General features: G+C 39.5%; 2 protein-coding genes across 3 annotated transcripts in view; both read right to left on the bottom strand.

Annotated features, from left to right (window-relative positions):
* Positions 1 to 1447: 1447 nt before the first annotated feature.
* On the bottom strand, positions 1448 to 5904 carry LOC119768987. The gene is made up of 3 exons (XM_038260854.1): positions 5862 to 5904; positions 1851 to 2047; positions 1448 to 1785 (listed from the first exon to the last, which is right to left on the bottom strand). Exons 1-3 carry the CDS (start codon positions 5902 to 5904, stop codon positions 1465 to 1467), a joined length of 561 nt encoding a protein of 186 aa, XP_038116782.1. The 3' UTR covers positions 1448 to 1464.
* A 1184-nt stretch (positions 5905 to 7088) lies between these two features.
* LOC6046389 (calcium/calmodulin-dependent protein kinase kinase 1) overlaps positions 7089 to 22466 on the bottom strand; it is a 296769-nt gene continuing 281391 nt past the window's right edge. The window contains exons 6-10 of one of the 2 annotated variants that reach the window (XM_038264287.1): positions 18706 to 18879; positions 18462 to 18642; positions 17691 to 18399; positions 8768 to 8981; positions 7089 to 8587 (exon numbers count right to left, since the gene is read on the bottom strand). In XM_038264287.1, coding sequence (XP_038120215.1) covers positions 8549 to 8587; positions 8768 to 8981; positions 17691 to 18399; positions 18462 to 18642; positions 18706 to 18879 — 1317 coding nt within the window. In that variant the 3' untranslated portion in view covers positions 7089 to 8548. The remainder of the gene's footprint in view (positions 8588 to 8767; positions 8982 to 17690; positions 18400 to 18461; positions 18643 to 18705; positions 18880 to 22466) is intronic. The other variant, XM_038264286.1, reaches the window with a different exon arrangement.

Genomic DNA, 22466 nt, shown 5'->3' with positions numbered 1-22466 from the left:
TATTGATAATCAAGTTTGAATTGAGGAAACCCCGGAAAACTCTCCCTTTTTAAATCAAACACACAGAAAAATAAAAATTTCTAGTTAACAAAAGCTTCGACCAAATTAAAAAAAGCATAAAAAAAGTCTCCCTATGTAGGGTCTCTGGTTGGTTGGTCAAAGTCAAACTAAAAAGTGACCAACTGTCACTTTTTACAAGGCGCTCACGCACACTATCAAAAAAAAAAAACGTTTGGTAGTGCGTGAACTTTGTGTAAAAGGGGTGTCAAACTAAGAGTGAGCCCGTTCGTTTGACAACACTTGGTGTCAAACCATCGGGGATTGAGTGTAGTGTAACAGAAATGATTTTTGGCAGGCGTTTAGGGGCTTGTTACGGTAGGCGTAATGAGCTCAAATCGAACTTGTTGTACATACGTCGCTTTTTGACGTTCCGAGAAAAATTTAAAACGCATTGACCTTGAATAAACAAAAACGAGAGCATGCATTGTAAACAATAACAAACACGTTTTGTTTGGTTGACCATTCTGTGCATCGTCCTGACGTTTGGTTGAATTTAGCCAATTGTCGCACTTACATCAATTTTCAGACTGTGTCAAGATAGCACGACAAGATTGAAACTTCATTCATATGTTAAGTGACAAAAATGCACGGAGTTTTTTTTCGGTTCTGGAAGGTCAAAAGTTGAGGCATTGTGAGCTGCACAACATGGCGTTTTTAACTCAATTTGGCCCAAAATGCACGTACGACAAGCTAGCACGACAGCGACGAAATCACAAATATGAGCTTGATTGAACGCTGGCGCTTTGCACTTGAATTTTTTTTTTCATAAAATTATTTTTATTAGGTCCTTTTCGGTACTGGGATCTGGTTAGGACTGAGTCGGCTTTTGTAATTAAATGTTTGCTAAAACTAAGAGTTTTTACGCATTTGAATTTTAAATAAGATTTAAATCGTAAATATTTTTGCCTTTCTTACTAAAGAAAGGTATAAGCTTTACTTTATGGCTGGACATGATTTTCATCTTCGTAAATATGACGATTGCCGGGAACCGTGGTGTAGGGGTAAGTGTGATTGCCCAGTCGGTTTGGGTTCGATCCCAGACGATCCCAGTGGCATTTTTCGAGACGAGATTTATCTTTTGAAAAATATGTCATTTACTTTGCTTTCATCATAAGATTTTTGTATCATTTCACTTTCTTTTGTGCTTTTGTATTGAAACTAATGGCTTAATCAGTTGTCAAGGAGGGCTAACTCATTCCATTTTTTCAGGGCAGAGACCATTAATTAAAAGGTAGTCGTAGACCTGAGCTACTGACTACTCATCATCTCAGGGTCGGCATTACTACTAAGCGATTCAAGAGAGACTCGGAAAGGAAATAAAAATCAAGAACCACACTTTTCTTATTTAAATCGTGTATTTTGTATTTCGTGTAAAAGGTGTGTGTGTGTGTTTAGTGTAGCACTTCAGGGACAAACGTACCGTAACTCCAGCAGCAGCTCTCCGGGATTGAACGCCTTCGGCGTTCTCCTCTGCGTTGGCCGGTCACAGGAGCGCCCTCGACTGTGCCGCCGGAAGTCCCGTGGGGGGGGGGGGGTCTTCGTTGCAGCCGAATAACGGTTGACGGCTGTTGTTGTTGCTGTGCTGGAAACCGCGAGGCAAGGTCGAGCGGGCGTTGCCGATCCTTCCTGCGGCAGGCGTCTTCCCTTGTTGTCGGAATCGGCGGACCTGGCTTCCACAAATCCGGTCGCGCCGAGAGGGGAAATCTCGTTGACGGTTATGGCGCCCTGCGCCAGAGATTCGGGTTGGTCCTTGACGTTTTAAATGTAGCCAACGGCACCGCCGCACTTACAGGGCTAGATTGACCACCGTACGGCACCGAGATCCGGGAAGCGGGAAAGGTAACCACCGCGGCCCTTCCACTGGAAGGCCAAGACGTGCCCAGTAGTAGATACGGTACTGGCACTCCGGAACCTCGACTGCACCGCACGAACGCCTGATGATAAAAGAGCCCGATTCTTGTCGTCGGCGTCGGAGGTAAACAACCTCCTCATTTTGGGAGGGAAAAAACCCCATTTTCTATTCCTCCCACTTTTCGTGCAGTCCTGACCTAGCGCTGTCAGGATCTGCGTGTTTGCAGCGGTACGGATAACCCTTCACTGCTTGTGTCGTGTAGTGTTGTATGAACGGGAAATAAATTGAAAAGTGAAGGTTCGTTCAAGAACTGTGACCAACGGTTACAGTATTGAAAGAAGTTTTACCATTGTTATATATTCTTTTGTAAGAAAGGCTCTATCTCACCCCAGGTGGGACTAAATCGGGGTTTTCGACTTCACTGGCGTGTAGGCCAGATCCTAGCGCAAGTTTTGGTATATCTAACACTGAAGATTTTAGCAACTTGAAACTCATGGCGCTTCGGAAGTGTTTTCATAAAACCTCTGTTTCCAGGATTCTTGCATGTTTTGATGTTTAAACAGCTCCACCAAATTTGAGCATGATCAGAAAATGTCAATTTCGAATTTTAGTTTTAGAGTACAATTAGGGTGAAAATACTTTATCAAAAAATGATCCAGGCTTTATTTGATGTAGAACGTGATGTGGTGTTATATAAATAATAATGTATTTTAAACCACCTTTGAACCAACACTAGCCTAACTTGATTCCCAAGGATTTTCGGATATAACTTTTCGAAGAAAAAAAAAGCGACATTTAAATAAAAGTGGTAAAATTTTATTTGTAGCTCAATTCATTGCTTCGTGGCACCATGCTATTTTCAACTTTTTTTAAGTAGGGCTTTAGCTTCCTAAACAATTTCCCTTCAACAACAAAAGCTACTGTACTGGGATGTTGCTTTGAAAGATTACGAAATAAAACAAATCAACCTAATAGGAAACTCACCACACGCCTTAAACTTAACAACTCGACGTGTTCGCGCCGCATCGTAAATATTGGATCACATTTTAATCGTTCTTAGTGTTTTTGTTTTCTTTTTGTTATCCTGCCCAGTTTGCTGTTTCTAGGTTAGAATCTATCTAATTCAATCTGTCGAGGAGATATCGTTTGGACCAACTTTTTTTTTTGTAAACCGATCGTTTCGTTTTATTTTACATAAACGGGATTTTTGCTTAAAGAGAAAATCAGTTTGATAGAAAGAAAGAGAGAGCTAAGTCGTTTCAAGTGCAACGAAGTAGAAGTGTGATTAATAGAAATAAGTTTTGTACTAAGATGAAAATTTGTCACAAAATTTGCAGTTCGCAAAACGCTACTCATGATTGTCGTCATAAAATTAAGCAAAAAAAAAATGGTTGGAATGTGTGCTACAGTGTAAGAACCGGAAATAGTTGCTGAAAGTATTTCTCTGCAACGATCCTAGTTCTTTTGATTCAAGTCTTGTTTTTTTTTTGTTGTTGTTCCGGTATAGGTAATTAATAGGGTTAGTGAAATTTCACGATTTCGCGGACAGCGTGAAATCCGCGAAATTTGGCTTTTTCCGCGAAATCCCGTGAAATTTTATGTTTGTGTGAAAATGTATCGATTTTTAATAAAATAATTGATATGTTAAAAAGGAATAAAAATAATGTTATGAACTACTGTAGAATTAAGCGAGTGAATACCCTGGTTTTATTACTAATATAGGGTTAATGATTTTTGACGGTTTCGTAGACGGCGTGAAATTCGTGAAATTTATCAATTTTCTCGAATCATTGAATGCAAATATGAGCAAAAAAATAAAAATATACAAATATTGAAATAACAAGCCATAGTTTCAAAATTTGCATGGAAAAAGTGTTTTAAAATGCATTTTACACTAGTTCAGTAGTTTTGCAATCATTAGTTTTCAAAAAATGTAAGATTTGACGAAAACAAAAATTTTAGCAAAAAAAAAACATTTTGCGATAACAAACATCGAAAATTTTCAAAAATTCGAAAGTTTTTTAAATCAACCCAAACATTCTTAAATGATCCCAAACATTCTAAAAATGGAATGAAAAACGCAGGGGAATGAATTTTTAATTTATTTCAGCTGAACCAGACAAACATTTTTAAAAAAAATTGTACCATCCTAACAACTCAATAAATATTTCATCCAAAAAGAAAAGAAATTTTATTAGATTTCAATTAAAAAGCTTGATTATATATGTGTGTCAAGTTGATATGAACCATTTGAAGAAATGTTGAGATTTTTGAGTTTTTTAGAAACTAACAAAATTTAGTAATATTTTCATTCGCTGTATTTAAAATTTTAGTGCTATTTTATTTGAAAGGTATAGTTTTGAAAGAAATAAAATAAAACCAAGCTTTGTTTTATTCAAAATAAAGTTAAGAGTATATTTTTTATCTTTGGAATCATATTTTAAAAATATAACAATTTTTTTTTGGGCCTGTTAAATTTTAACGATGTTTGTTTATTTGGGTGGATGTTTCCCTTGAAAGTTAAAAAATACTCCTCTTTTGTTTTCTCTTCTCATTTAGAATAAAAATTTCGATTTTGTTAAAAATTATATTATTTTTGCAAAATGTTTTTAAATTTAGTTTTTGACAAATGAGCTAAAACCCTTTAAAAATGTTTAATGGGCTAAATGACGCAGAAAATTCAATTTATTTTACTCATTTTGACTGGACAAATCTAGCTTTGATATGAAATTCAATAAAATGTAAAATGATATAACAGAAGCAAATTAGCGAAAACATTTGAGCTTCGTTAGTCGAATATTAAAAGAGCAGTTCAGTAAATGAGAATACGCGTGCCCTACATTTTGTTTCAAAATATATGTATAGAGCCCATCCAATAACCAGGAGGATATTTGTTTTGAAAATTGGAAGAATTTTTTTATCGCATTCAAATTAAGTAACATTTTTTTTTAACATTTTTCAAGTTCCGCGAAATTTGCGTGAAATTTGGTGTTTTGAAATTGAGGTCCCCGTGAAATTTGCAATTTTCGAGCGTGAAAAATCACTAAGCCTAGTAATTAACTACTTTGTGCTAGTATTACGTACAACTGGGTAAATGTTTTCAACATGTAAATAGAGAATTCTGCAAGAAGAAGTGGAATTTTTTATTATTTTAGTTTTACATTATTTTATTTTTAACTTTACTTTTTATTTGGTACCTTCGGACTCATGCGAAAAGTTTTCTTCTTTTTTGCAAATAGTTGTTTGAACGTGTATCGATAGCAAATGTGTAGTGCATATGAAATCTGTTTTTTTAATAGTTAAATGTGTTACAGAAAGGATTTCACGTGCATGTGTGGTAATGTCTTTTGTTGTTGATATGCGTAGATATTATGTCAAGTGAATGGAGTCAGGCACTTCCAAATTTTTGCATTGCACTGAAATTTGATGCTTTTTTTTTCTGTTGTGTTTACAGTTGTGCTTGACCCCATTTGTTTTGAATGAGCTTTTTTCTAGATCGTGAGCTGGATAGAGCTTTTTGTGGGTATTATTTCTTTTTGTGTTGCGTAAAATTAAAAATTTATACTGCAAACTAATGCTCCAAAATACACCGACGTTAGTTCAAAATCGAAAATACATCTATGAAAATATTTTTTGAATGTACAATTTTAAACATATGCTTGTTTAAAAGGTATTACAAAATTTGATCATATTTTTATTACAATATGTCTTCGGTCAAACGAGTGTTGGCCAAATGGATGCAGATAAATGTTTTATCAAACAAAAGGGACCATCCATAAACCACGTGGACACTTTAGGGGGGGGGGGCTATGCGATTGGCCACGCTCCATACAAAAAAGGTTTTTTTTGTATGGAGAATTGTCCACGAAGGGGGGGGGGGGGGGTTGAGATTCCCAAAAAAGTGTCCACGTGGTTTATGGATGGTCCCAAAATGGAAAAGAAGATATACCGTCAAACACAGAAATTGATGTAGTGTAATACCTCCTTAACATTCTCGCGAGTATGCGTAGCTGTCACATGCTTTCTTGTGAGCAGCGATGGAATTGATTTTTTTTATCGGAGTTTTGATTTTTGACATTTACTTTATGAGTGCCTTTCCTGATGTATCAAGTTACTTTGAACCTTGTTCTGAGTTCCTGTGACAACCTAGTGAGAAAAGTAAGGCCAATGCAGGTCTGATCGTCTTGAGGACTAGAACTGCATCGGCCTTACATTTCTCACTAGGTCGTGACAGGCACTCAGAACAAGGTTCTTGGTAACTTGATATACCAGCAGAACGAGGTACTCTTTAAGTAAATCGATGCTCTGTGCTCTCTTACGCTCACTAGAATTGAATTCCCTCAAGCTTAGTGCAAGAGAGCACGGAAACGATGTATCGAAATGACAAAAATCAATGATTTGATAAAAAGGTCAATTATCCCAAATCGTCATTCTTTGGTGTTTTACTTCGACAAAAATGAGTGAGAACAAATTTGAATAAGCAAACGATTTACCATTTGAACTTAACACTTCCAATAAAGCACCGGCATTCGTGCAGTTTTTGCTTTTCGAATCCTGTGCTTTATTGCATTGCCAAATTTTAATGTTTACAAACATTGGTCGTCTATGAAAACTAACGTTTAACCTGACGATGTACTCGGAAATCATTTCACCAAAGTCTCGCCAAAGAGAGAAGAGAGGTTCGTTCTCTTTCGACTTTTCCTCTCTTGTTGAGTGAGCAGTGGAACATTTTGGAGAATTTTTTCCCCATCGCTGTACACAAGAACAATCACACGGAGAAAAAAGAGTTCCTAAAATCATGAACAAGCGTTCATGAAAATGGGAACCACGAACAAAGTGTTCAAATTTCATGGTACGTTTTTCAAAATCGTACCATGGGATTTGAACACTTTGTTCGAGGTTCCCATTTTCATGAACGCTTGTTCACGATTTTGGGAACTCTTTTTTCTCCGTGCATAAACGAACTCTCTCGCAACCAGCTGTCGCTGTCGATTCTACCTGCTCGCTTTCTATTTTTTCCTCTCTCGCCAAAGTTTTGCTAGAGAAACGCAAGAGAAGCGCACAACTTTTACCAGTAGATTTGACCTTGATTTGAACAAATTTGTAATTTCTGCGACCGAAAACATCGTTCCAACTTTTTTAAAACGACTGCCTCCGCGGAATTTTCGGCGATTTTTTTTTACACGCGAAAAAAAAAGTTGGAACGATGTTTTTGATCGCAAAAATTACAGATTTGATCAAATTAAGTTCTTCAAAGGTCTAAAATCATCTTGACATCCTAACAAATCACTGGAAAGAAGAATCATCTTAATTGGTTGAGTTAGGCCCGAGAACCGTTGAGTTGGAGTTACCGTTCCAACTTTTTTGGAGCCTTAGGCGTTGGAAGGTTAATGGAATGTGAGTTTTAAAGTTACCCTAGTGACTAAGGAATAGTTTGTTTATAGATATTTGAAAGATTATTGGTTCAGAAGTATTCTGTATAGTGGATACATTTTAAATGCACCATAAATAGTGAGAAAAACAAGGCATATTTGTAGGCTTTTGGAAAGATAGATACTAAATAACTGAATGGTCCCGATATGTGCTTCTCAAAAAACCACAAAACTCAAAGTTTCACGATGGTATTAGTAAATATATGTAGGTGTCGATTTCTTTGTGTTAAAGCTTTTGTGGTTGGAAATCTATCATTATGGACTAAGTTGCCAACTTTATATGCTAGTTTGCGCTAAGTAGAAATATTTCAAACGTCGAAGTACAAAGATCTGTCAGTATTCCTAGGTTTAATATTTAGAGTGAGTCAAACTTCATAAGATCCAAAAAACGAGATTTGAAAAATTGTTCCGTAGCTTGTCAAGCGATGCGATTTTGGCAAAATTCAAATTCCTTATTTCCTCTTCCGACTCAGTGTCAATGACAAGCTACTGTATCACCCATCATCTTCTTCTCATCAACTTTTCTTACTAGTTTGTTTAGTTGAATATCTAATTGTAATTGATAAAGCGTAATATTTCTGAATTTATGATCTCGCTTTTCCAAGCCGAGTCGTAATTAATATCGAACGAGTTAGTTTGACTTGTCTAAATTATACATTCAATTTTTGGTCAATACATTATTGTATGTTATTTAAATGCTACGTTTAAAAACACTACAATTTGTTATCTGTTAAAAAGAGCAAAAACCGTATGTAAAATATGTACATTCTCCTCTCTTTTTTTTCGTTTCTCTCAGTGCCAACAATGTATTAAAAAGTTATTTTTTTTTCAAAGCTATTCCGTATGGTTTTTATATCAACTATCAGATTCAAAAAACTGTCAAAATTCTGTTTGCTTTACAATAAGTACGAGTAAAATTTAATGTTTATAAAAGTAAGAACGTTCTACAACACTATTGTAACATTTTTCTTCTCTTTTGAACATTATCTCAATGTTTCAGCTAACAGACGGATTAAGTCGTATCAATTAAGTCCCACAAAAAGGAAAACCAAAAATATTTTCAAAAAAAAAAAAAAAAACGTTTTCCTTAGCCGGTTTATCCACCAAAAGTAGTTTCTTACCGATTGCTTTCGTTTTAAAACTCTTTGGGAACAATGTAGGAATAAAAGAGGGCTTGGGGTAAGGAGGATCACTAGCATCGAATCTATAGCAGAACTTCTAAGTAAGCGCGTTTTGGTAAATTCTAGAAAGAAAAAAAGAAGGAATATTTTTGGTTCCATAAAAAGAATTGTTAGTTTTGTTTTAACATAATTGTGTCAATGTGTGTGCGTTTCTACCAGCGACACTAACAAGCAACAATGAAGCAGTTCTCGTGTAACAGTTTTTGGCGCTACTTTTAAGCTGTGATGACGTCATCATTTACCGTTGTGTGTGTTGCTGCTTCCGTTGCCGGTGTCGGATCGGGCTGGACTGGTTCCGGTTCCGGTTCCGGTCCGGCGGTGGCCGTCGAATCCTGCGACGGTGTTGAAATGATGCTCGGGATCTGCCGATAGGGGGATTGCTCCTCGGGACTGCCACCGCCGGGACTGGAAACGCCCTCGGTGACCGAGGGCAGCAAGGATTCGTTCGAGGGTTGTCTGGAAAAGTTATCAAATATTGTATGTGTAAAGTTATAGTTATTCAACAGATTTTGAACATTTTTTCGAAACTGAAAAATCAAGTCTTACATATAAAAATGGTCAAAAACCAACCAAAAATTGCCAAACCCCTGTTTTCTATATTTTTATTTTTTAAACTGCTGAATCTTCACAAGAAATGGACTCCCGCAATCGGATTTTGACGTTTAGACCACTTAAAAACAGTTTTAATAAATATTTTTTATTATTTTTTGAAGATAGACAATGTCTACAAGAAATAGCATCCTGCATTTTTCGTGAGGCTGTTTGCAATATTTTAGGCTATTTACACAAAAATGGCCTCACCTTCAAATCTGACTTTCAAAACTTAAAAATCAAAAAATCTCAGCGCATTTTTCAGAAAGCGTGTCAAATTTCCTGCAAAGTTGTTTTTTACCACCTTTTAAAACAATGCAGTGGCTTTGAGATACAGAAATATTTAAATTACAAAAAAGAAAAAAAATATTTAAACAACTTACGCCCTTCTCAAATTCCATTCTCAAAATCCACTGGCCCCCGTCATATATACTTAAAAACTAACTTAATCCACCTATGTGGTTGTTGCCTTCCTCACTTTTTACCAACATTTGGTGATATCAAAGAGTGATAAGATGGGTTTGGATACAAATTCTATCTATCTTCTATACATATTATATATACAAAATTTCGACGGTTTTGTTCGAACGCGAATCAATTCAACACGGAACGTCCGATCGAGTTGATTGTTGTTGCATTGGGTTCGTATGGTAAGTTCGTGAGTCCAAGGAAGGTTCTTACGCCAAAAAGTTACAAATTTGGCCACTCTGGAACCAATTCCGGAATATTTGCAGATTGTATGGGAAAGGTTAAAATCAAGTTTTGATCACAGGAGGCTGAATAAGCAAAAAAGTCAAAAACGTCAACAAACGAAAAAAGGCAGAACGAAGTTTGTCAGGTAAGGCTTGTACATAGACTAATAAAAGACTACTCAGTGGGCTCTGAACCATGACTCAACCTTTTTATGACCCCTCGGCATGGCCGGTTCACTGTCAAAAATGACAGATCAAAATGTCAGGAACTGGCTCCACTGTCGATTTTCTGACGTTTCTTTTTTTGTTTTTGTTTTGGTTTCTGGATCTTAACAAACACATACATTCGTTTTATGGGGTGTAATTTTGCCGCCCGAGAAGAATCGATGAACTGGAACGATCGACAGCTTAGCCAGGATTGAAGTTTGGATTAAAATTTACTTTTCATTTCCTTTCCGTTCGATTTCATCTCAGTGATGGAACGATTTGCCACTTACGGCATCGGTTCCGGGTTGATTAGTTGCTGCCGGATCCGGTCATGTGACGTGCCCTGGGACTTCCGCCTAACGGTCGCAAAAGGAATGAAGCCAGCGAGAGCAAGTTTTTTGTAACCTGCCGAAATCGAACTTAATTGAACCGATCGGTGCCGCAAACTGGTAGGCGAACGGAATAAATTAAAGGAATAACTCCGAAGGGGCTCAACGACTTCGATCCAAAAACTACAGCTACAGTCCCAACTTGTCTCTTATGCCACCCTCATCTCGACAAGCGAATTGGACTTCAACAAGTTGAGGCTAAATATTACCGGTGGTCGCAACCTCGGATCGCGTGCGAGCGGGCTGGCTCCCGGCACCGGTTCGCTTAGCTTGCTTCGATTAGATGATGGACAGCCGCAGGCGAATCAAATCAATAATGAAAACTTGCTTATTAATATCTTCAATATTCTAATAATTGTTTTTCAGATTTAATGTTTCACTTTTCAAATTCCAACTCGATTCACAATACTATTATGGATTCTTCGCATTCGGGTACACAAACACTTTCAATTTGACTTGTTTTTCCCAGTAATGGCCTATCTACAATCACTTAACTTAGAAAATTTCACTTAGCTTAGGAGTTTGAATCAATGGAAATGAATCTGATCTTCTACAATGAAAAGTAATAAAATTAGAAACTTGACGTATGGTTTGGAAAATTTCAAAATCTACGGTAAGTTGACGTTTCCATATCAAAGGTAAACAAACAACTGCATAGCAACGTATATCAGCCCAGCAAATTTTCTAAGTTGATTGTGGATGACGGCCGTAAGTTGTGTACATTTTCTAAGTTTTACTTTACTTAACTATTCTAAGCTAAGTGATTGTAGATAGGCCATAACACATCTTATCGTAGCTCCCGCGGTTGGTTCTTGGAGTGAAGAGATTGTACCTAGGGTAGGTTCCGTCGTGAAAACGATCGCGAGTGGAGGTTCCCCCTGCTGGCCATGTACACCGACAAGATACCCCCCTTCCGCTTCTCATTGTTGATCCATCGCACGCGCCAGGCGGAACGGACCGTCCTGGTGAATAATGCCCTCCAGATTGCCAAAACTTTAAAGCGCGGACATCAACCATCACTTCTCGTAACGCTGCATCGACCTGCGCCACGTCACGCCGAACATGAAGAACGAAATCAGGCTCACCGAGGTCCAGCTGCAGCCGCAGCTCCAGACCCAATGTAAACCGGACTTAATCAAGTTTTGCGATGCCTGGAACGGTGTCGGATTCCTGATGTTTATTTTCATCTGAACCGGCGCGTACGGCATCACCTGGTCGATGAAGATTCGCACGACGAACCTGTTCGACGATCTGAAAGGCAGGATCATCGGCACGGTCACTTTGTCCAGGTCTGGAAGCGATGACGGCCAGCAGACGTCCAGCGTTGAATTGCGACTCCAGGATGGGTTTGATCTTGGCAGTCCTCTGACGTTTGGCGTTCTTCTTGAGCAGATGCTTGCTGCATTTCTTCACGCATCCTCCTAGCCGGCGTTCAGCTGGTCTCTCGTTGCTCTCGTACGACACGTTTGCGTCATTCACGGCATCCTGATTGAACACACTTTTCGTCAGTTCGTTCCCGGGATGAATCCTCCCGAAGTCCGAGCCCTGCCGCACTTCGTTCGTGTAGACACCATTTTGGGTGGCCAACTGGATCAAGGCCACTTCATTTGCACTCAGAATCGAATGCCCCCAGCGACTACTAGCACAAATCGGACAAACTCCCATTCTGGAACCTATCATCTCCAAATAAGGTTCCGAATCCGAAACATTCCAATAATGTTAAATTTTTGGTGGCCACTCCGATTTTTTTTGATTCGTTTGATATACCAGCTGCTGTGATTACCAAAACAAAAACAAATAAGATGCACGCGCAAAGCAGCGCAAAACAAAACGGAAAATGCAGTGCTGCCAAGCTATTCTGTCATACGGGGGGCGCGCCGATGCGGTTCACCGTGGTTCACGCGGTTCACAGCTTATGAGTCATATTTGTTTGAAAAAATTGTTCTAAGTGTTTAGTCTTTAATTAGTCTATGGCTTGTATCTCAATAAAGAAATACACAAATGTCACTTAAGCGGTCATAACTTGAGACTGAGCGTTGTCAGATCTTCAATGTTTTGGACTCATTGGAAAGGTCTTTTGATGACCTATCCAACGATTGGTTGGATAATGGATCCGGACATAGTTTACATACAATTAAGTGAGATCCGGCATCAAAAAAAGTGTGTGTGTGTATTTCGATCCGGGCGGTTTCGGGATGTTTGACAGTTGAGTTGGAGAATTTGAACGGTGTGCGTCGCGGTCCTCGCGCAGGATTTTCGTTGCCGTTTCCGTCTCTGTTGTTCCCCCGATTGTGTGTGTATTTCGATCCGGGCGGTTTCGGGATGTTTGACAGTTGAGTTGGAGAATTTGAACGGTGTGCGTCGCGGTCATCACGCAGGATTTTCGTTGCCGTTTCCGTCTTTGTTGCCCACCCGATTGTGTGTGTATTTCGATCCGGGCGGTTTCGGGATGTTTGACAGTTGAGTTGGAGATTTTGAACGGTGTGCGTCACGGTCCTCGCGCAGGATTTTCGTTGCCGTTTCCGTCTTTGACAGTTGAGTTGGAGAATTTGAACGGTGTGCGTCGCGGTCCTCGCGCAGGATTTTCGTTGCCGTTTCCGTCTTTGTTGTCCTCCCGATTGTGTGTGTATTTCTATCCGGGCGGTTTCGGGATGTTTGACAGTTGAGTTGGAGATTTTGAACGGTGTGCGTCGCGGTCCTTGCGCAGGATTTTCGTTGCCGTTTCCGTCTTTGACAGTTGAGTTGGAGAATTTGAACGGTGTGCGTCGCGGTCCTCGCGCAGGATTTTCGTTGCCGTTTCCGTTTTTGACAGTTGAGTTGGAGAATTTGAACGGTGTGCGTCGCGGTCATCACGCAGGATTTTCGTTGCCGTTTCCGTCTTTGACAGTTGAGTTGGAGAATTTGAACGGTGTGCGTCGCGGTCATCACGCAGGATTTTCGTTGCCGTTTCCGTCTTTGTTGTTCCCCCGATTGTGTGTGTATTTCGATCCGGGCGGTTTCGGGATGTTTGACAGTTGCGTTGGAGAATTTGAACGGTGCGCGTCGCGGTCATCACGCAGGATTTTCGTTGCCGTTTCCGTCTTTGTTGTCCCCCCGATTGTGTGTGTATTTTGATCCGGGCGGTTTCGGGATGTTTGACAGTTGAGTTGGAGAATTTGAACGGTGTGCGTCGCGGTCATCACGCAGGATTTTCGTTGCCGTTTCCGTCTTTGTTGTCCCCCCGATTGTGCGTGTATTTCGATCCGGGCGGTTTCGGGATGTTTGACAGTTGCGTTGGAGAATTTGAACGGTGCGCGTCGCGGTCATCACGCAGGATTTTCGTTGCCGTTTCCGTCTTTGTTGTCCCCCCGATTGTGTGTGTATTTCGATCCGGGCGGTTTCGGGATGTTTGACAGTTGAGTTGGAGATTTTGAACGGTGTGCGTCGCGGTCCTCGCGCAGGATTTTCGTTGCCGTTTCCGTCTTTGTTGTCCCCCCGATTGTGTGTGTATTTCGATCCGGGCGGTTTCGGGATGTTTGACAGTTGAGTTGGAGAATTTGAACGGTGCGCGTCGCGGTCATCACGCAGGATTTTCGTTGCCGTTTCCGTCTTTGTTGTCCCCCCGATTGTGTGTGTATTTTGATCCGGGCGGTTTCGGGATGTTTGACAGTTGAGTTGGAGAATTTGAACGGTGTGCGTCGCGGTCATCACGCAGGATTTTCGTTGCCGTTTCCGTCTTTGTTGTCCCCCCGATTGTGCGTGTATTTCGATCCGGGCGGTTTCGGGATGTTTGACAGTTGCGTTGGAGAATTTGAACGGTGCGCGTCGCGGTCATCACGCAGGATTTTCGTTGCCGTTTCCGTCTTTGTTGTCCCCCCGATTGTGTGTGTATTTCGATCCGGGCGGTTTCGGGATGTTTGACAGTTGAGTTGGAGATTTTGAACGGTGTGCGTCGCGGTCCTCGCGCAGGATTTTCGTTGCCGTTTCCGTCTTTGTTGTTCCCCCGATTGTGTGTGTATCTCGATCCGGGCGGTTTCGGGATGTTTGACAGTTGAGTTGGAGAATTTGAACGGTGTGCGTCGCGGTCCTCGCGCAGGATTTTCGTTGCCGTTTCCGTCTTTGTTGTCCCCCCGATTGTGTGTGTATTTCGATCCGGGCGGTTTCGGGATGTTTGACAGTTGAGTTGGAGAATTTCAACGGTGTGCGTCGCGGTCCTCGCGCAGGATTTTCGTTGCCGTTTCCGTCTTTGTTTTTCCCCCGATTGTACGTGTATTTCGATCCGGGCGGTTTCGCGTTTTCGCATTTTAGTTGGTTTTATCTTTCCACAGCCGGCTGTCTAAGATTAAATCATTTATGCTAAACTCAACACCAAATAACCGGGAATAGTCTCATCCGCATACTCCGACTGTTTGCCTTGAGAATGCATAATACATCACACCATTAAACAAAATTTATTGATTATTGGGTCGCATCATCATCCTCTATGTTGAATCCTGGCCATTACCCTTACCCACTAACAAAATCCCAAGTAGAAGTAGTTTTCCGGCACACGCGGGGGTGTGGATATCGTATAGAACCCACCCTTGGTAGCAGCCTGTGCTAACTAACATTCCCGTCCCATTCCCTCGAGATCTACAAACTGACATGGCGGGCGCCGTTGGTTGCCAACGACTGTTTCCTATTCGCACCGGCTCTAGTTTTGATGATCGTGATGTTTTATTTTTTCAGCGCATTCATGCATGCTGTTGATAAGGGAAACATCATTTGATCGTTGAAGCATGTGACCGGTTGTGCTGATGGGATATTATGGTCCTGTTCAGCAACGGAGAAGGACAACCATGGGTGGTCTCTCATACTCATGCTCATGCTCAATTAAGTGAGATCCGGCATCAAAAAAAGTACATAAATATCACTTAAGTGGTCATAACTCGAGACAGGGTTGCCAGATCTCCAATGTTTTGGACTCATTGGAAAAGTCTTTCGATTACCTAACCAACGATGGGTTGAATAATGGATCCGAACATAGTTTACATACATTTAAGTGAGATCCGGCATCAAAAAAGTACATAAATATCACTTAAGTGGTCATAACTTGAGACAGGGTTGCCAGATCTTCAATGTTTTGGACTCATTGGAAAGATCTTTTGATAACCTATCTAACAATGGGTTGAATGATGGATCCGGACATAGTTTACATACATTTAAGTGAGATCCGGCATCAAAAAAGTACATACATATCACTGAAGTGGTCATAACTCGAGACAGGGTTGCCAGATCTTCAATGTTTTGGACTCATTGGAAAGATCTTTTGATAACCTATCCAACAATGGGTTGAATGATGGATCCGGACATAGTTTACATACATTTAAGTGAGATCCGGCATCAAAAAAGTACATAAATATCACTTAAGTGGCCATAACTTGAGACAGGGTTGCCAGATCTTCAATGTTTTGGACTCATTAGAAAGGTCTTTTGATGACCTATCCAACGATGGGTTGGATAATGGATCCGGACATAGTTTACATACATTTAAGTGAGATCCGGCATCAAAAAAGTACATAAATATCACTTAAGTGGTCATAACTCGAGACAGGGTTGCCAGATCATCAATGTTTTGGACTCATTGGAAAGATCTTTTGATAACCTATCTAACAATGGGTTGAATGATGGATCCGGACATAGTTTACATACATTGAAGTGAGATCCGGCATCAAAAAAGTACATAAATATCACTTAAGTGGCCATAACTTGAGACAGGGTTGCCAGATCTTCAATGTTTTGGACTCATTAGAAAGGTCTTTTGATGACCTATCCAACGATGGGTTGGATAATGGATCCGGACATAGTTTACATACATTTAAGTGAGATCTGGCATCAAAAAAGTACATAAATATCACTTAAGTGGTCATAACTCGAGACAGGGTTGCCAGATCTTCAATGTTTGGGACTCATTGGAAAGGTATTTTGATAACCTATCCAACGATGGGTCGGGTGATGGGTCTGAACATAGTTTACATGCATTTAAGTGAGATCCGATTCGCAACTCTGTCACTTTTTTATACGTAACTTTTGAACTACTTATCGAATCTTCAAACAATTCAATAGTGCAGTATGGGGCACCAAACCGGATCGAATGCAACTTATTTGACTCAAATCGGATCAGCCAGTGCCGAGAAAACTTGGCAAGAATTTTGAGCACCAAGGGGAATACGCACACACATACACACACACACACAGACATTTGTTCAGTTTTCGATTCTGAGTCGATAGGTATACATGAATATAGGTCTACGAGCTGTTTTTCAAAAGTTCATTTTTCGAGCAGGATTATAGCCTTACCTCAGTGAGGAAGGCAAAAAAAAATCGAAAAAAATGGGCAATAGCTTCCACCTAAACTTCCAATCTCGAGGAAAAGGGGGAATTTGTTTGGAAATTTCCGCTTTTTCTTGAGTTTGGGAGTTTAGGTGTTAAGATATGTTCAATGATTCATAGCTCAAACCGTGAATAGATAGAATTTTGGCGTCAAAAGGACTTTTGTGTAAAATTGGACGCTCGATTTCAAAGTTAAAAACTTAATGAAAGTTTAAAAATAGTTTTTAAATCGCTGTAGTTTCCCATTACTCTCCTTTTAAAAATCGAGATACAGCTTGTAACTTTGCAAAGTCACTTTTAAGATGTTCTACATTTCTACAAAGCTGCAGAAAAGAAAAATACAAAAATGTTGGTGTCTAAACATAAGGGGTTTGCAAGTATTCTCAGAATTTTACGAAAAAGTTTTTTCAAAAAGCGATGATTTTGAATTTCTCGATTATTTCTGGAGCAACATTTGAAAGGGGCGGTACGACATTGCTCTTACGGCCTTTTATTACACGTGTTTAAATGGGACGAAAGGCCGTAAGCGCAATGTTGCTCCAGATTTAACCCCTAAAACTCAATTGTGTGCTTTGGAAAGTTTTTTTTTTCTAAACTGCGTAGTTTTTAAAGGTCATATTTTTATGTTTTTTACGTTTTTTTTCAAAGTTCAGCATATTATACCGAAAACTGTAATGAAGTTGAAATGCGTTAAATAACCATATTGCTAATTATGCATAAAAAATAATCAAATTTCAATATTAATTTTCAAAAATATTGAGCTACTGCACAAAAATTAAAAACATCTAAGAATTTATGAAAATATGAGCTTTACGCTATCAGGTTTTAAAATCCTGATGATTCCTTTTTTTATTGTGTTCATATTCGAGTAGTTTTAAAGTCCCTCCTCAGCGACAATGGCTAAACATAATCAAGTTTAAAATTCAATAACTCACCTTTCCGACGTATGATAATCCCCCGGTGCCGAATTGGACCGTCCCGACCGGCTAAACCTCTCGATCCTCGATCCTCCCGCCTGCGGTGCCCTCCCCGAAATTCCCTTCGTAAACGGATTCTGAAACGAGTGCTTCTTCAGCATCGTCTTGATCAGTATCAGCGTGTCCAGCTTGGGAATGCTCTTCACCACGGAGTCCATATCTTCGTCGTTGATCTGCACCAGGCGACAGTTCTCCTCCTCACTCGGCAACGGATGCAGTCCGTGTTTGGTGATCCAGTTGTGCTGCTTGATCTGGGGAAGCGTGATCCGTGTTTGGGGGTCCTTGTCCAGCATCGACACGATCAGGTCTCGCAGTTCCGGCGAGATTGTGCTCGTTGGGGGGAATTCGAGGGGGTCGTATTTTATCTTCTCGTACACACCAGGAACCGAAGTAGCGATAAAAGGAACATTTCCATGGACTAGCGAATAAAGGGTGGCCCCCAAGGCCCAGATGTCGGCCGCCTTGCCGTTGTACACGTGCTGACCGGGAAAGAGCGTCTCCGGCGATCGGAAGGCCGGCGTGCCCGCCGTGGAGCCATTGTTCATGGCGGCATCTTCACCTAGGAACTCATTGCACACTCCCAAATCGGCCACCTTCACGCTGCTCGAGTCAGACAGCAGCAGGTTGGCCGGTTTCAAGTCACCGTGGATAATCCGCTGATAGTGAACTAAGGGGTGGAAATGCAAGATTCAGATTTAATACGATAATCGAGCATCAATAAATACTCACGATATTCAACCCCAAGGATCACATCCCGGCACACATTCCAGGCACGGTCCTCACTCAGTGGACTGTCGGTCGGAATGCTGAGGACTTCGCCGTGCTGTACCAGCTCGAACACGAGGTATAGCGAGTCTTCCAGCGGATCGTCCAACACTTCAACGAGCTTGACGACGTTGGGATGATCCAACTGAAGCAAAATCGACCAATTAGTTAGAAAAACTCTTCCCAAACTGAAAACAAGTAACCCAACCTTCTTCAGAACAGCGATTTCACGGTAGACTCGATCCAGCGGTGACGTGCCTCGCTTCGGTCCGCGCCGCATCAGACCCGCCTTCCGAAGCAGCTTACGCTTGGATAGTATCTTCATGGCGTAGTGGGTGGAGTCCTCCTCCGAGTAGGCAAGCTTCACCAAGCCGTAGGAACCCTGCGGGAGATTTAAACGATCTTAGAAAACGTTACAATTTCTTACGGACTGATTTCATGGAGGCGCATGGTAACTAACTAAAATGTGCACAAAATAAATGTGACGGAATGAAAAATTGCTATAATTATGTTGCAATTGAATTTACTTTGACCAATGAAAGAACCGGAAAGTGTATTTTCAATTACGTCCCCAGATGCCACAGAATCAAAAGACCCGACCCACTCCAAATGAGTATTTCTCCAACACCGCACTGGATTCGTACTCTTGCTTCCGGTACAAATGCGGAAAATATCTAATTTCAAGCACTATTTATTTTCACTTCCTGTGCAGCACTGTGTCGTACTATTTCCACTCTTTATTTGCTAAAATATCGGTCACTGGGTGGCGTAGACGGCAAGGACGGAAGTTTATACGAGCTACTCCTGGAATAAAAGAAGGATTCCGGTTGCAGTGTTCCCCACAGAGCGAACGTCGTAAAAGTGACAAAAAGGGGCACGGAGTGCAGCCAGCAGCAGTACTACATGATGACCTTTAGCTTCTCATTGGATCATCAGAAAAGGACGTGAATTGCTATCATTTTATTTTTTCAAATAATCTTTTTCTCTTTTTAATATTTTGCATTGCCACACGCAGAAAAATGAGTTCCCAAAATCGTGAACAAGCGTTCATGAAAATGGGAACCACAAACAAAGTGTTCAAATCCCATGGTACGATTTCCAAAAACGTACCATGGGATTTGAACACCTTGTTCGTGGTTCCCATTTTCATGAACGCTTGTTCACGATTTTGGGAACTCATTTTTCTCCGTGCACTTGCTGGATCAAAAATCTAATCTAAGTAAAATGTCTTGAAATTGAAAAAAAAAATCCTTTGTGGACTAATAACATTTTAAGAAATGCCATTGCAAAGCTTATCCATAATTTTCACAATTCGTGATGAGTTTCGAATCAACCTTTTAAAAACATCTCCTAGACCAGGGGTGCCAACCAGATCTGATTTTTGTGAGGCAGTGGCGGGCCGGAACTAATATTTGATAAGAGTTGAAAAAGTAAACATTTTTTTATGATTGGGTTCTTTTAAAGTAAATAAATAAATGAACTAGTGACTTAGATAACATTAAAAAATGTGTTTATTTGACTTATTTTAATTTTTGTTTGTTTAAAAATGTAGGGGAAATTTACCCATTTTATTCTGTCTAAGCCGTTCGATCAATTCTCACCACTTTTGCAGTTTTCCGCTATTAAAACGGCATTTTCCGATACATCAACAATGTAGAGTTGCTTGCTCACTTTTATTTGAGCTAATTATTACTTTGGACCACTAAAAAAACACTTTATGAAAGCTGTAATTCATTATCAAAGTGCTGATAGAAACCATCCACAAACCACGTGGACACTTTTTTGGAAATCTCAACCCCCATCGTGGACAATTTCCATACAAATATAATCTTTTTTGTATGGAGCGTGGACAATCGCCAACCAAAATCAAAACAAACGTTTGGTAGTGTGTATGAACTCCGTGTAAAAGGGGTGTCAAACTAAAAAGTGACCCCGTTCGTGTGACAACATCTGGTGTCAAACCATCGGGGTTTGAGTGTAGTTTTTGTTTTGGAAGATTGCGATGAAATACTTTGGTATATTTTTTATAAATGTATAACATTCAAAATTCAACAGTCCTTCCATTTTTTAAGTTTAATTACCTCAACATAAAAAATCAATGCGACATGATAACATTTATTCAAGCGAAATTTCGAATATCCTTTACAAAGAAAACTTTTTGCGTTGTTGTGCAACTTTTCTCAAATCTTTTGAAAAAGTATTTCAAAATGATTTTATTCGTTATTTTTCGGAATTCAAAGTTTATGAAAAAATATATTTTTTGCTCCTCAATTTCTTGATTCATTTTGAGAATTTTTTTAATGTTTTTAAATTATTTGCAACGATCAGAATGAATAATTTGCTTTTTTAAGTTTTTTTTTCCCAAAAAAATACTATATCACGGGAATGTTGTTTTGGAGAAATGCAATAGTTTTTATTTACTTATTTATTAAAAATAAATAGATAATGAAGAAAAAGTTTTAACTGAAAGAAATTTGTACATTGTTAAACAACAACCCAAGTTTTTTTTCCCAAAAAATTTAAGAATTTTACAAAATGGATAATTTTGTTTTCTTGCGAAATTTTTCAGTTTAAAAATATCAATATATGATCAATATATGAATATGATCCTATTTTTTAATTCAACAGCCTTAAGGGCCGTTGTTGTTGTTGTTAATTTACTTATTTCCGGCAGCTTTAACCTCTCGGTCATTCGCTGCCTCCTTAAGGGCCGGTATTTTGAAAAGCCGTCGCGGGCCGGACGTTGGGCAGGCCTGTCCTAGACTTATGTGTTGCATACTTAACTTGAAATTGATTTTCTTTGGTCCACAAACCTTGTTTCATTCATTTTTTTTCTGTACCGGCAAAAACTCTATCTTTATATATACAAAAAAAGATTTCATAGCAAATATGTATTTAAAATGGATAGAGGATGCTGATACTGACTCTAACATATTTTTTTATAATTTATTCATTAATAAATCTTAAATTAAAACTAGTTTCTAATTGTGTCAATAAATCTGTTATTTTCTCATACAAGGCCACGAATAACTGGAATATACGAAAAACATGTTATAACTAGTTTATTGGTCGTATAACAATCAACCAACTCGCTGTACATTAGTTCTGACTATTTCAAACATATTTGTCACCTAGTTTGTCACAAAACTTTGAATTTTAACGCACCTTGAAAAATTAGACTTCAAGAATTTTTTGTTCTTCTACTACAATACCCAATCTAGTGCACTTTTTTGAAAAGCCGTAAAATAAATCAAACAGGTTAACATTTCAAATTCAATGTACAAGGACTCTTCAGAAGGGACCAAACGAAAGGTGAACATTTTTTGTTTCAGCTGAAAAAAAAGCGTTTAATTATCTTCCAAAAATACCCGATTTTTGTTTACGCGTTATACCGTTCTACGCATAATTGTCCCATGTCATTTTTCGCCGATTCTGACTTTTTGTCAATTTTAGGTTTAGTTTGACGTTGACTTTTCAAAAAACATATAAAATCTAGTACTTTGTTTGGAAAATCCTTGACAACACCATGTCTGTTTGTCCCATCGTTGTACTTCTACGCATAATTGTCCCACCAAGTGTTTTCTTCCACGAAATTATCAGTTTTACGAAGAAACAAGACACAATACAAGCAAGAGGATTACAAATGAGAGTGATAAACTGCTGGGATGATTAGGAACTTCTGGGGTAAATAGGGACCCAAGGGACAAGTTGCACTTTTTGAACTTGGGACAATTATGCGTAGAACGGCAGTGCTGGTCTGTAAAAAGCGCGTACTCCATCAAAAGTTAGTTTATGTTTGCTTAACATGTGAAAAAATAAGCAGATAAAAATATTGTCAAATCTTCGAGAAATTCGATCTCAAAGTCTTGATGCACGGGTGCTGCCGTGGTCGTTAGAAGGTTAAGTTAAGGCAGGGATGACCAATATTGGTAATATTAAGGGGAGATTAACTTTGCCACACAGGGTTAT

This window comes from Culex quinquefasciatus, chromosome 3, assembly GCF_015732765.1.
Source record: "Culex quinquefasciatus strain JHB chromosome 3, VPISU_Cqui_1.0_pri_paternal, whole genome shotgun sequence".
Lineage (NCBI taxonomy): Eukaryota > Metazoa > Arthropoda > Insecta > Diptera > Culicidae > Culex > Culex quinquefasciatus.
The sequence above is the reverse complement of the archived record's forward strand: the minus strand, read 5'-3'. Positions and strand labels throughout refer to the sequence as shown.

Bases quoted from the DNA above. Each gene is read 5' to 3' on its own strand.
- LOC119768987 (XM_038260854.1), bottom strand. From the start codon at position 5,904: ATGTTAAGGAGGTATTACACTACATCAATTTCTGTGTTTGACG. The intron at 2,048-5,861 runs GTATATCTTCTT...TCCCAAAATGAG, and splicing joins ATCAATTTCTGTGTTTGACG to GAGGTTGTTTACCTCCGACG. The intron at 1,786-1,850 runs GTAAGTGCGGCG...TCTCTGGCGCAG, and splicing joins ACGGTGGTCAATCTAGCCCT to GGCGCCATAACCGTCAACGA.